Source organism: Oncorhynchus masou, chromosome 18 (assembly GCF_036934945.1).
Source record: "Oncorhynchus masou masou isolate Uvic2021 chromosome 18, UVic_Omas_1.1, whole genome shotgun sequence".
Classification (NCBI taxonomy): domain Eukaryota; kingdom Metazoa; phylum Chordata; class Actinopteri; order Salmoniformes; family Salmonidae; genus Oncorhynchus; species Oncorhynchus masou.
The window spans coordinates 17260879-17274846 of NC_088229.1; the positions used below are offsets into that span (position 1 = coordinate 17260879).

The following is a 13968-nucleotide window of genomic DNA, read 5'->3' on the forward strand; positions in this document are numbered from 1 at the left end:
CTTTGCACACTCATCTACTGTCAAATCTACCATTCCAGTGTATTAATTGCAATATTGTATTTACTTCGCCACCATGGCCTATTTATTGCCTTTACCTCCCTTATTTCACCTCATTTGCTCACATTATTCTTCTACTGTATTATTGACTGTATGTTTGTTTTACTCCATGTGTAACTCTGTGTTGTTATATGTGTCGAACTGCTTTGCTTTATCTTGGCCATGTCGCAGTTGTAAATGAGAACTTGTTCTCAACTTGCCTACCTGGTTTAATAAAGGTGAAATAAAAATGTAAAAATTAAAATAAGACAGGAGAAATATTCCAGATATAACAGACTGACCCTAGCCCCCGACACATAAACTACTGCAGCATAAATACTGGAGACTGAGGGACTCAGCAACTCTCCGCAACTATATTCAATCTGCGGGACAAAATTGAGGCTATGATTAAGAAGTTGGAGCACTTCTCTGTCTGTATTAACAAGGACAACACATAGGTCTAACCATCATTGTATGATTTTTTGTATGTAAATGAACTCAAGCTTACCGACAATGTCAAATGTGATATAGCTAAGCACCTGAGTGAGTTGGGTGCGCAATTACGCTGGTACTTTCCCGAAAAGGATGATACAAACAACTGGATTCGTTATCCCTTTCATGCTCTGCCTCCAGTCCACTAACCGATATCTGAGCAAGAGAGCCTCATCAAAATTGCAACAAACGGATCTGTGAAAATTGAATTTAATCAGAAGCCACTGCCAGATTTCTGGATTGGGCTGCGCTCAGAGTATCCTGCAAATTGCGCTGTTAATACCTATGTGAGAGTGGATTCTTGGCCCTCACTAGCATGAAAACTAAATACAGGCACAAACTGTGTGTGGAAAATGATTTAAGACTGAGACTCTCTCCAATACAACCCAACATTGCAGTTATGTGCATCCTTTCAAGCACACCCTTCTCATTAACCTGTGGTGAGTTATTCACAATTTCCGATGAACAAATAAGGTTTTATATGTAAGATGGTTAAATAAAGAGCAAAATGATTGATTAATATTATATTAATATTTGTGCCCTGGTCCTATAAGAGCTCTTTGTCACTTCCCACAGGCTGGGTTGTGACAAAAACACTCATTCTTATGTTTAATAAATGTATCGTATAGTGTGTGTGTGGGAGGCTTACAATTATGGTGCTAGAGGGGGTATGCAGCTGGAGGTTGAATGTTTGAAGGGCTACGGGACTATAAAAAACACTGTTCTAGTTGAACTACTTAAAGCATTGGGGAAAAAACTCAAAATATTTAATAAAAATATCAAATTAAAGACTCATGTACAAACTGAGTTGGCGAGAGAAGCAGAACATCTAACATCTCACAACAAAACATAGCCTATCTCTTATGTCATCACTAAGAACACTATAAACACGGTATTAAAGCCCAGTGCACACTACTACTCAAAATTCAGAGGAGGCTGGTGAGGGGAGGACAGCTCATAATAATGGAATGGAGTGAATGGAATGGTATCAAACACATGGAAACCAGGTGTTTCAGGCCATTCCATTTATTCTGTTCCAGCAATTACTATGAGCCCGTCCTCCCAATTTAAAATGCCACCATCCACCAGTGACTCATATACAGACCAATACCGTGACAACAGCTGTGTACCTTAGGTCTGTCAGTGTTGCCCTTCAGTGATCAGTAAAATGAGCAAAGAGAGCCTTGCTGGCCACGAGGGCCCTGGCACATTCTCAACTTGGTAAACACTGCTGGACTGTTGTTCAGATGGAGTTAATACAGAGGAATGAATCTAGTCTATGGTTCTTCTTTTCAGAGAGTTCCAGCATAATGAAATGTCACTCGACCATTCTTATTCACTGCTGTCATCTTTCTTGTATATCACCATATAAAGCTGGTATAATCATATATAATGGATTAGGTAGAAAATACAGTAGCATTTTATATGAATAGTCATATAACCCTTGTTTTATGGTTGTACCATCTTCACATGTTCATCCCTGCATGTTTATCCCTTTATTACTTGCTCACCAATGTAGCCAAAGGATTATAATGAATAAACATTATTAAAAACACTATGGTATTATCATTTTGTGCTTTCTGTTCTTACAATTCGAATGAATAATGTGAGACAGAGAAATTAAATCCTTCTCTCTTGATATTAGAACACTGAATACATCTAGAGGCTTAACTTCTATCAAGCATAGAATTGTCATGCACCCACTGCACTGAAAACTACCGTCCCAATAAGAGGGATAAATAACGCTGAAATTAAATAGTGTCGGTGAGCATTCATTAGATACTGTACTTGAGATGAGCTTAAAAGACTGCAGTGCATGAAGGGGATGCTTATTACTACAGTAGCTGTGGGTCTCTGAAGAAAGGACAACACAGTCAACTGTACACAACACATTAGGAAAAAATGATTCTGTCAAGAGGAGATTCTCATGTTCAGCACTATGCTAATGTAAACCTATAAATGAGAGCAAACGGTTCCAAAAGGGTTCTTTGGCTGTCCCCATAGGAGCACCTTTTTTGGTTCCAGGTACAACCCTTTTGGTTTCCATGTTGAACATCTGTGGAAAGGGTTCTATATGAATACAAAAAGGTTTTACCTGAAACTAAAAGATTTCTCCCTGAAACCAAAAAAGGTTATTCAAAGGGTTCTCCTATGGGGACAGCCGAAGAACCCTTTTGGGTTCTAGATAGCACTGTTTTTTCTAAGAGTGTAGAAACCTTATTAAATATGTCAAAATAAGATACATTCAAAAGTACAATGGTTAACAGACCAATGTGACAACATGGACACAACTAATAAAAGACTTGGTACTGCGTGGATTCCTCTTGGATACCTTGCCTTATACAAGCTGTAGTTTAGATTCCTGTAATATTGGATTCAGGGTTCTAGTGCGTTAATCCCAGAAGAGTATGCCACCACTACATCGAGTCACTATTGTAAAAATGTCCATTCTTTAATGCTTTCCTTGTACCTATGTTTGTCCCTGTGTAAATGCATGCTTTTCTTTGGGTGCTGAAATCTTTAGTTTTTGATCAAATACATTTTACGTGATGTCTGTCAAACTGCTCCCTGTAATCCACTGTTTTCCAAATGAGTGGGAAGTGAAAACTTCAAACTCGATACTTTTATAAATATCAATTTTTTATTGCTTACTGTGTACCTTTGCTTGTCCTGATTGTTATAGAGTTGTCAGTTGGATTTGGAAATTATAAAAAATAAAAGTATCATTAATGTCCCCTGCATAAACAAAAAAATTGGCCGTGCAATGACAAGCTGCTCATTCTCCATTAACAAACAACTGCTCCCTTGGCAGAGGTCCAGTAAAATGCTACTTTTATCAGAAACTACAGATTTCAGCACCCAAAGAAAAGCGTTCATATTTACAGGACAAACATAGGTATAAGGAAAGCATTAAAGAATGGACATTTCTACAAGTATCGACTGACAGCGACTCGATGTGGTCGGAGGTAAAGTCCACCCACACTCGTCACAACTCAACTTTAATGGTATGTACACTACCGGTCAAACGTTTTAGAACACCTACTCATTCAAGGGTTTTTCTTTATTTTTTACTATTTTCTACATTGTAGAATAATAGTGAAGACATAAAAACTATGAAATAACACATGGAATCATGTAATTACCAAAAAAGTGTGAAACAAATCAAAATATATTTTATATTTAAGATTCTTCAAATAGCCACCCTTTGCCTTGATGACAGCTTTGCACACTCGCAAAGTACCTCCACACCTCCTCATCCATGCATTACAGTGGGAAATACACATGCGGAGATCATCCGTTCACCCACACTGCGTCTCAAAAAGACACGGCGGTTGAAAACAACTTGGTATTTTACCAAATAGTGCTATCTTCCATATACCCCCCCCCCATCCCACCTTGTCACAGCACAACTGATTGGCTCAAACACTGTAAGAAGGAAAGAAATTCCACAAATGAACTTTCAACAAGTCACACCTGTTAATTGAAATGCATTCCAGGTGACTGCCTCATGAAGCTGGTCGGGAGAATGCCAAGAATGTGCAAAGCCGTCATCAAGACAAAGGGTGGCTATTTGAAGAACTTCAAATATAAAATATACTTTGATTTGTTTAACAATTTTTTGGTTACTACATGATTCCATATGTGTTATTTCATTGTTTTGATGTCTTCTTATTATTAAGTAAAGAAAAACCCTTGAGTGAGTAGGTGTTATAAAACTTTTGACCGGTAGTGTATATTGTGGAGTTGAGTAAACTCAACCCAGGTAGGATGTCGATTAAGGCAGCCCCCTGCACATCTCTGATTCAGAGGGGTTGGGTTAAATATGGAAAACACATTTCAGTTGAATACGTTCAGTTGGACAACTGACTAGGTATCCCCCTTTCCCTTTCCTTTCCCTTATATCTGAACTTTAACATCCTCAAGAGCATTGATTGGAATTTCCAAATAGAATATGTCCCCTAATTCATTTCTTCTTTGCTTGTTTGTTAGAGTTATCTAAGATGTATTATTCAGTTAAGGGGTCACATGTCCCACCGGATGCAATCAAAGCCTGTACACACAACACACTGACATACTGCGTGTCCCACACCAAAGAAATCCCTCCTGCAGTATGTGTGTACATCTCATTCGATAATAGCCTAAATGTTGTGTTATAGGGCTTCAGTGGAGGAGTCATTTGGAAGGCCAAGTTACATAGGCTGACAAATATCACAACAATATATCCCCCAGAATCTGAGGACTAGAGATGAATCATTTGTAGGTCAACCCCAACACTGAACTCTAATTTTAATACGGTGAAACTATTCCTTTTTTATTTATTGAACATCTAATAGTCAGCTGGTGAGCGGGTTCTAATCTTTTTGGCAAGTTGCAGGAGTTTTGTGTTGAAAAACTGAGTGGGTCGAGCATAACCAGGGCCTGTCCTTGCCATTCTGCCGCCATAGGCGAGACCCCCCCCCCCCTCCAAAACTAGAATAATCCCAGTAAGCAAAATGACATTCAAAATATGTAGAAGTTGGGTTCAATTTAGGTTCTGAATTAAAGGTGAAAAGGTATTTTCCGTATGTTTAAAATACATATTTTCCAGGACAATGAAAAGGCATCTTTTCCAGACATTGAAATCAGGTACATTTCGGTTCTGAATGAAAGCTGAAAATACTTATTTTCCTGATGCTGAAAATACGTAGTTTGCAGCTGTTGAAAATATGTATTTTCCAGATGTTGAAATCAGGGAACTTTTTGGTTCTGAATGAAAGTTGAAAATAAGTATTTTATAGACATCTATATTTGGGCCAAATCAAGGCTGGTCCAGACCGGACAAAATCTTAACCAAACATAGACGTCTATGATTGATTCGGATTTCGTCCGGACTGAACCAAAAACCAATGTCCGGGGATGTGGAAATCAAGACCGGTCCGGAACTGCAACAAAAAAAGACGTCCAAAAGGCGTTGGCGTCGGTCCATGCTTACTGAGGTGTAGCCTACAATGTTGCCTGAAATGTTATTTTATGAATGCCCATCTATGTGGTAAGCCTACTGTTTGTAAAACACTCCAAAAAATGACATCCAGACAGGACCCAAAAGATGTTGGCTCGTGCTGACTGGGGTGTAGCCTACCATGTCAGACAGCAATAGAATTGTATGAATCCCGATCCACTCAGAAGGCCAACTGTTTATAAAACAGGCTATTGCACTGGCTTTATTAGTCTTGATTCCTGTGACTAATCAATTTGGCTATTTAAGCTCTGAATATTAGTTACCTGGGGCAGCAGGTAGCCTAGTGGTTGCAGGATCAAATCCCTGAGCTGACAAGGTAAAAATATGTTGTTGTGCCTCTGAACAAGGCAGTTAACCCACTATCCCCCAGTAGGCTGTCATTGTAAATAAGAATTTGCTCGGAACTGACTTGCCTAGTTAAATGAAGGTTGAATAAATAAATGTGATGCTATCACAAGCCTATTTGCAGTGTTTACACAAGTATTTCATTTTATCGCTGTAATCAGCTGGTCAAAATTGTACTGATACAAACTTGAAACCACTGATCATGACAATGGGGTGAAACACCTGGAAAGCAGTTGTGAGTGTCCATTTGATTATTTGATTGAGTGCCATTTAGGTTAGGCTATTTAGGTTAGGTTAGGCTATTTGATGGGAGAAACCTGCATGATGTAAAAAGTGTCCATCTCATTACATAGTCATACATTTTATCTACAGCCAGTAGGCTAGAGAAAAGGTCACATACTCTTTCTACCATGTCCTATATCTGCTACATTATTTATGTAAGATCATTGTTTTGCACTGCAGAGATGCATCTCTCCAATAGCACACTGGAGAGGGGCGCTGGGAATGGACAAGCAAAAATATTGGGCGCCCCTGCATTATCAAAGGGCGGCATCAGCGCTCACCTAAAAAGCCCATATGCCTCTGGTTGAGAGAAATGGTCATTTTGTTGTTGTTGGAGGTGTGTCTTGGTCAGTTTAACTCTGAATATGCCACCCTCGTCAATCTGCCGCCATAGGCGGCTGCCTAATCCTGTCTAATGAGCGGGCCAGCCGTGACCATCACACGTCAACCCTGTTACCATAGACAGACAGGGTAGAATGTTTTTTACAATTTCATTATTTTTTTTGTGAAGCTTGCATTCAATTGCCACTCCCTGCTGTACACAACAAGTTTTATTTCATCAACCCTGTCATCAACCCTGTTACAGTCAACCCTGTTACATTATTTGGCACTAAATAGGACTTACTATAGTACTTATTTTATTTAACCTCTTGAGATGGGAAACTTATTTTTAAAAGTTGAACATGTGCTCTTTATGACAGAATGTTAAAATTAGGTGAAATCAAAAGGTCTTCTTGACCAAGTTACACTTCTCAAAAGGCACCAAATTGGTGGAACGACCCTGCCAATCAAAGCCCAAGACAGGAAACAATACCTCAAGAGCAATGTCTCTCTCTGTTCTACAATAGAGATTAATATAAAACTTCTCACTTCATAATCAACAAGCACCTTTGTCAAATTCCAAATAGTTGGCATTATGCAGTGATTAATTATTTGATCATAAACCCATCTCTCTGAGAGAATAGCTGATTCTGAATATACATAATTTATTCATAGTATTACACCAATTCAAATCAAGATAGTTGTAAGACAGACAGAATGGATTCAGACCAACACTCTAAAACACAGAGAACATGAATGTGGCCCAAATATGGTTATGAAGTTATGTTGAAAGACCACAATTCAACACAGATTTCATTTGAAAGTAATACAATATGCCTGCATGATAAGGCTCTTGGAAATCTCAACAATAATCCATCCATGTTTTTGAACACATATCTGTACCAATGGTTTGTTACATTGATTACATAACTTCATGTGGTATGTTGAATTCTTCTTGCATCCATAAACAAAACCTATTTGGGGTTGTTCATACAACCACAGTGCATCTACCATCGGGAAATGGTAGATCTTTGTTGAAAAAAAAGCATCATATTGGATTGATGCATGCCTAATAAACAGGCTGCTATTATAGAATATCATTTATTTTGCTAGTTTGGGTTTCGTGCCCATCCGTTGACATAAGTATAAATTGTTAGGGTAAATTGTCTCTCAATCAAGTGAAGGGGAGTTAGATTCTCAATTGTAAGGGATAGATCATATATTGCAAATCAAGAATACTTTCAATTAAAATCAGTCATACTTAATTTGAGTCACTCAATACTTATCACATTATAGAACCCACTACAGACAATTGTAAACATATATATATATATATATATATATATATATATATATATATATATATATATATATATATATATATATATATGTTTAGAATGTTTAGAATGAACATTCTGAATGAACATTTTATATGTTTAGAATGATATATATATATATATCATTCTGTGCATTCATTAATTTGAAATACAATACTGAGTTGTATTCTTCTCCAGCGTCCATAATGAGGCCAAGTTAAAGTATTCAGTCCATTATAACATTTTTATTTCACAAATGAGATGTCGCATATCTGGTTAATGTGATACACTTTTACTGTATAGCTACCCTCCAAGGTGTGGTTTCTTGGTGGGAGTTGGAGACATCATTCATGTCTTGAAAGAAAGGAATCCAGTAGTAAAGCATGTTCATTTGAGAGCTGTGCCTAAAACAATCGCACAGTAGGCCTACAGTACACGCACCAACATTAAAGTGACTTGAGTTGCCAGCCGAGGAATTCTGAAATAGGCAAACCATTCACTTCTCTAATGACACACTTTTGAGATCCACAGAGGCATAACATTCACAGACAAAACATATATTCTCACAACCTTGATAGTTACAGTATATGGACAGAAAGCAATTGTCAACTCAGGAATATGTTATGAGAAAATCAAACCATTCAGAGTTTAGATAATATAAATCAATAAATAGTGTAGTGCCATTATATTTACTCAGGAAAGGTTTTTGTTGACCATACAATTACATAAGTTGAAGAGTGAACACAACAGCTACTCTATCAATGCAAGATGGCCAACAGGACACTTTCCCCACGTGTATTTCAGGGGGAAAGGTTAGAGAAGGTGGGTGAGATTAAGTTTGTGTGGAAAATGTCTAGTCTTATGGAACTATCTACATTATTCACATTTCACACACCTTTTCTTTACATTTCATCTGTTGATAGATTGGATCGAATAATTATCTTTCAAATCTCCCAATTATTTAAAAAAATGAATATTGCAAAAATGCACTGTAAACAAATGGTAAGAAGGAATTTGACATGGGTTGCAGATGCTACAGGCTATGTGGCAGCCATTGATGACATAGCACATTGAAATCATTGGCTGTAAATGCCAAATCGGTTAATTCAAATAAGCATTTAAATCAAACAAACTATTATGAATAAACCAATGCGTAAATATTAAATGAATCAAGAAATTATTGTGCATAAAATCAAATGTTAACATACAGTATACAATTGTGATCTCTTCAACAAAGTATCACATATGCCTTCACTGAGGCTAACCAACACATGACAGGGAGGGAGGTCAATGGTGACGTCAAAAGGCCAGACCTACTGCAGTGTCCAAATCTTGAGCATGAACTTGAGCCTCCACAACTTCTCAGTTCAATGACAATATTGCATCTACAACATCTGTTTTGACATAAAGTTGTTTAATAGCCAGATCTCTTCTTGTTATGAGAATGGCCAGACAAAATAAACTTGTGCTGTGGATCTTTGCAATGACCTGCTTCTCTGATGCAGTCCTATGCAATCACAAACGTTTTGTTTCATCAGACGAGACAGGATTTGTCTGGTGTACTCAAACATTTTCTAACTTTCTGGTTATGTCTCCTTTCCCAGAGCGTTTTATCCTTGACTGTTCAATTTATCTGATTAAAATCTACCTGCTCTTATTTAAAGGTGCATTCAATTATTAATTCAACACCTGCATTGTCAGACTCATATCACAAGTTAATCCTGGTGTTAGAATGACACCCTCCAAATGAAGACAAGTGTGACACTAGTTATCACTTCTACAGAGAGTGTGTGTGACTGTACACGCAAGAAGGGGGTCATTTTATAGTTGGAAGATAGACTTTGCTCTGAATTCGGCATTGTAATATCACACATGCCACACTTGCCAAGAAAAACAAATCCATTTCCCCTATAGGAAAGACATCCTAAAAAGAGGCATGGTGACTTAGAAAGGCCTGTCATGTAAACGTTTTAAAAGATGCTAAACATATTCTGGGACTGTTAAGTTTGAGGGAAGAATTGTTGTGAAGTGTTGATCCTCTGTTGAAGTTGTCAAGTAAACATGAGCATAGCAATGAGCTGTACTATGGCATTTTCTGGAGCAGTATTGCATTTGTAGACGGATTCCCATTTCTATCAAACATCGACTCTTTCCAATGTCGCTTTTCTTCTCTCTGTAGCAATCCTTGACCACGGAACATAATATCATCCATCCTTTAGCTAGATCCAACTGATGTAGAAATGTTTTAATTATACAGTAACAACACATTGTTGATAAATTCATTTGAATGGTGAGGTTTTCTATCTTTTTACAGAGAGAAAACAAGGAAACCAGAGAACGTAGAGTATTGCCATCCGCCAACTAGATTCCCCTTCTCCAGTTTAAGGTAGACCTTGTCCTCTTTATCCAAAAAGAGCAGAACTCCATTGGTGGCTGCCTCTCGAGTTACGTCTTTGTCACCCGCAAAAGCTGAGATGACAGGTTTCCCATTCAACATTAAGTTCACCTAGATGACCCAAAGAGACAGCAATGAGAAAAAATAAATGAGACAGTGGAGAAATACAGCTAATGTTCCTACAGTTAATGTCCCCATGATATTACTGCATGCCCACATTCAAACATTGTAATCATCCACAGCTACCTACTGTAGCTATTTGCTATTCACTTCTGATCTTGGTTCAAATATGAACAGTATGTAGAAGCCCTCCCCTTGACAATGTACTTTGAAAAAAAAACATCATTTTTTAGCTTAGTTTAGTCACTCTCTTAAATAGCCTGAATAATAAGATGGTATGTTTAATAAACTAATGTAGTCTCCTCCCACTTTTCACACTGTTAGAGAGCTCAGAATTCACCAGGATTTGGAAATGTGCAATGAAACTACTGGAAATTGAGGCTACAATTGTGCAAACATACATAACCAAATAAGAAGATTAGCCATGCAGTGGCTGTGATTTCCCATGAATGTTTTATAGCGGGTGGCAGGGTAGCCTAGTGGTTAGAGTGTTGGACTATTAACCGGAAGTTCAAACCCCCGAGCTGACAAGGTACAAATCTGTCGTTCTGCCCCAGAACAGGCAGTTAACGCACTGTTCCTAGGCCGTCATTGAAAATAAGAATTTGTTAAACAGACTTGCCTAGTTAAAAAAAAAAATTGTACATTTTCCTAACATAAACACAGGTAATTCGCTCATCTATTGAAATTAAGTTATTTGTCAGAGATTTGTTTCAGCTTCCTCTCATAACCTGCAGTGCACCATTCTGTCAATGCAAATCCAATATGTCCAAATACTCCTACACAGGAAATAGTCCAGAATAGACTTAGACAAGATAGTATTAGACACATTTCCTACTCTGTAATACACGGTTAATAACTCCATTACAAGGCCCTTTCAAAGAACGTAGCCATAGCAAATGTATATCAAATTATGTCTCTGGGGAATCAAATTATATCATAACTGGAGCTAAATTGCTGAATCAATTAGGCCAAAACAAATTGCTTACCTGTATAGTCTGGCTCTGGTACACTTTTATAACGTGAAAATTAAAACTGTAGATCCCTTTTCTGGGTGACAAAAACACTGACTCCAATGTGAAATAGTTGCCTATATTCACAAGAACCTAGAGAAAGAAGAATAAGGCATTTTAGAAGGTGAATAAATATTATCCTCAATGGTTCAACAAACTATTCAAATAATTATGGCTCAACTACCAGCTGTTCATCTGGTGACACTCAAATTAGGGTGACAAGACTGTAGTGTTAAATCTGATATTTCAGCAGTCGTAGACCCCTCAACTCCTTAGAGAAAAAATATACTGACAGTTTTAATCATGTGATGTGACATGCCATGCAGCCTGTGACTCAACCTACAAGACACAGAGATTTGCGAGTGTGACTTCAATCAAGCACATCGCCACAAACCTCTAGGACCAAATGCCAGATATAGAGTTAATGATTCTTTAACAACAGTGATGACTAAAAACCCCAGCTGTAATCTTGCCCAATAGGCTTCCAATTAGGCAGATTCAGCCAATGATTTATGTAAAGTCTTGGCTATGTTGAGGTGATTTATGTAAGGTTTTGGCGATGAAGAGGTGATTTATGTAAGGCTTTGGCGATGAAGAGGTGATGTATGTAAGGTCCTTCTAGTTGAGGTGACACCAGGATTTGTACTATCACAGTGATTTTTGGATAAAATATTTTGCCTGTGAGGTGGTGGGGCCCCCCAACCAAATCTTGCTTAGGGCCCCCAAAATGCTAGAAATGGCCCTGGTACCACCCAATCAAATTGATGAAGCCAAACCAAGCATCTCTATCGTGTGTGTGTGTGTGTGTGTGTGTGTGTGTGTGTGTGTGTGTGTGTGTGTGTGTGTGTGTGTGTGTGTGTGTGTGTGTGTGTGTGTGTGTATGTGTATGTGTGTGTGGACGAATTTAACTATTCTTGTGGGGACCAGAAGTCCCCACAAGAATAATAAGCAAACAAACATTTTACCAACTGGGGACATTTTGTTGGTCCCCACAAGGTCAAATGCTATTTCTAGGGGGTTTAGGGTTAAGGTTAGAATTCGTGTTCGGTTTAGAATTAGGTTTAGGGTTAGGAGCTAGGGTTAGATTTAGGTTAGGGTGTGGTGTGTGTGTGTGTGTGTGTGTGTGTGTGTGTGTGTGTGTGTGTGTGTGTGTGTGTGTGTGTGTGTGTGTGTGTGTGTGTGTGTGTGTGTGTGTGTATGTATGTCTGTCTTTTGAGGGGGTTGGATCAAAAGCAAAAATCTATTGCACAAGGACTGGGAAATGTTCTTGGTTGCCTCTGAGAACAGTATTGATGTATAAACTGACTCGGTGACTGAGTTCATCAGTAAGTGCAAAAATTAAATCAAAATCAAATTTAATTTGTCACATGCACATTGTCACATACACGTGTGTACAGAATGAGGGGTAAATTCAGGTGCATGTGTGATTGTGACAGGGAGTGTGCTATGTCCTATTCTCAGATGAACCCCTACCATTGCTTCTGCCTGCTGGTCATTTATAGCCCTTTATTGTGTTTGATCACATGTGAGCTATACCCATTATTGTTGATCAATCACTAAAATTAAAATAAACCAATCAGTCAATCAATAATGAACTATTATTGATACATGTAGGTTGCTCTCTAAACCAACTGTTAGAACCCTTCAAATATTTTTGTTTTGTTTTATTATTTCAATTTAGTTTTGCTGGGGGGAAAACCTGCCACTAAATCCTCAATTACCCATGTAGCCTAAAACGTGGATCCTACACAGCATTGCAGCGCAGTTTTATCACGGCAACTTTGATGTTATAAAGTTGAAGTAAAATGAAACATTATGTACTATCTCAAAAACATACAAAACCGTCTTACTTGGTCGAAGTATATGATTCTTGTTTTATTGCTCATCTCCGACGGTTCGTGATTGTTGCTCCGGACCGCAGAAAAAGCGACTTTGGAGTTTGCAGCACGTACCGAAATACCAAGAGGAGAGGACGAGCCCTTCCAATCCGTAGTCGGATTAGAGTCGCAAACCACAAGACATTTGCCCTCCAGGACTACAGGCTCCGTGTCATTCTGAGCTCCCACAAACTCAGAGATCAACGCCAAACTGAACATAAGAACAAGAGAGTTTACCATCACCTTGTACAACAACCGTAATAGCCCCATTTTTAAAAAAATACTCCGTATGAAGTTCCGAGTCCTCCTCTCTGGTCCCCCCGTCGCACACGTTTCTGACGAGTTAAAATTCTTATTGGATCCAGCCGTATGCTATATTGCTGAAAGACATATTTTCAACAACATCCAGATCTTCAAATGTTGACAATTGATTGAAATGAAGATCCAGTTTATTTTCTCTTTGTCTCAATTTTTTTTACATGATGTTTGTGACTAAAATAATAATCCGAAATAGGTGGCTGCATGAGGGCTTCAATCTGAGGAGAAGAAGCGCAATGACTGGTTGATGCTCTGCGACTCCAAATTACGCGGTATGACTGCTAGTCCCCGTGGTGATATGCCTACGCACGGTCAAGACGCATTCATTTACCAACCTATGTATGCAAATATTTTTCACACAGTTCGTTTTTCTTCTATTATGCATCTTTATCGCCAGGTTTTTATCTTGACATATTCCTCACATCAGTATTTCTGTAGCCTATACCTGACCTCG

General features: G+C 38.3%; 1 protein-coding gene across 1 annotated transcript; it reads right to left on the bottom strand.

The window, feature by feature from the left end:
* Window positions 1-8033: 8033 nt before the first annotated feature.
* On the bottom strand, window positions 8034-13713 carry LOC135503638 (cerebellin-4-like). The gene is made up of 3 exons (XM_064921793.1): window positions 13170-13713; window positions 11296-11412; window positions 8034-10297 (listed from the first exon to the last, which is right to left on the bottom strand). The coding sequence occupies exons 1-3, from the start codon at window positions 13464-13466 to the stop codon at window positions 10100-10102; spliced, it is 612 nt and encodes a 203-aa protein (XP_064777865.1). The 5' UTR covers window positions 13467-13713; the 3' UTR covers window positions 8034-10099.
* Window positions 13714-13968: the final 255 nt, after the last annotated feature.

Excerpts from the sequence above, each read along its gene's own strand:
- LOC135503638 (XM_064921793.1), bottom strand. The coding sequence starts at position 13,466 with ATGGGGCTATTACGGTTGTTGTACAAGGTGATGGTAAACTCTCTTGTT. Across the intron at positions 11,413-13,169 it reads GAATCATATACTTCGACCAA|GTTCTTGTGAATATAGGCAA; the intron begins GTAAGACGGTTT and ends TTCTTTCTCTAG. Across the intron at positions 10,298-11,295 it reads ACCAGAGCCAGACTATACAG|GTGAACTTAATGTTGAATGG; the intron begins GTAAGCAATTTG and ends TGGGTCATCTAG.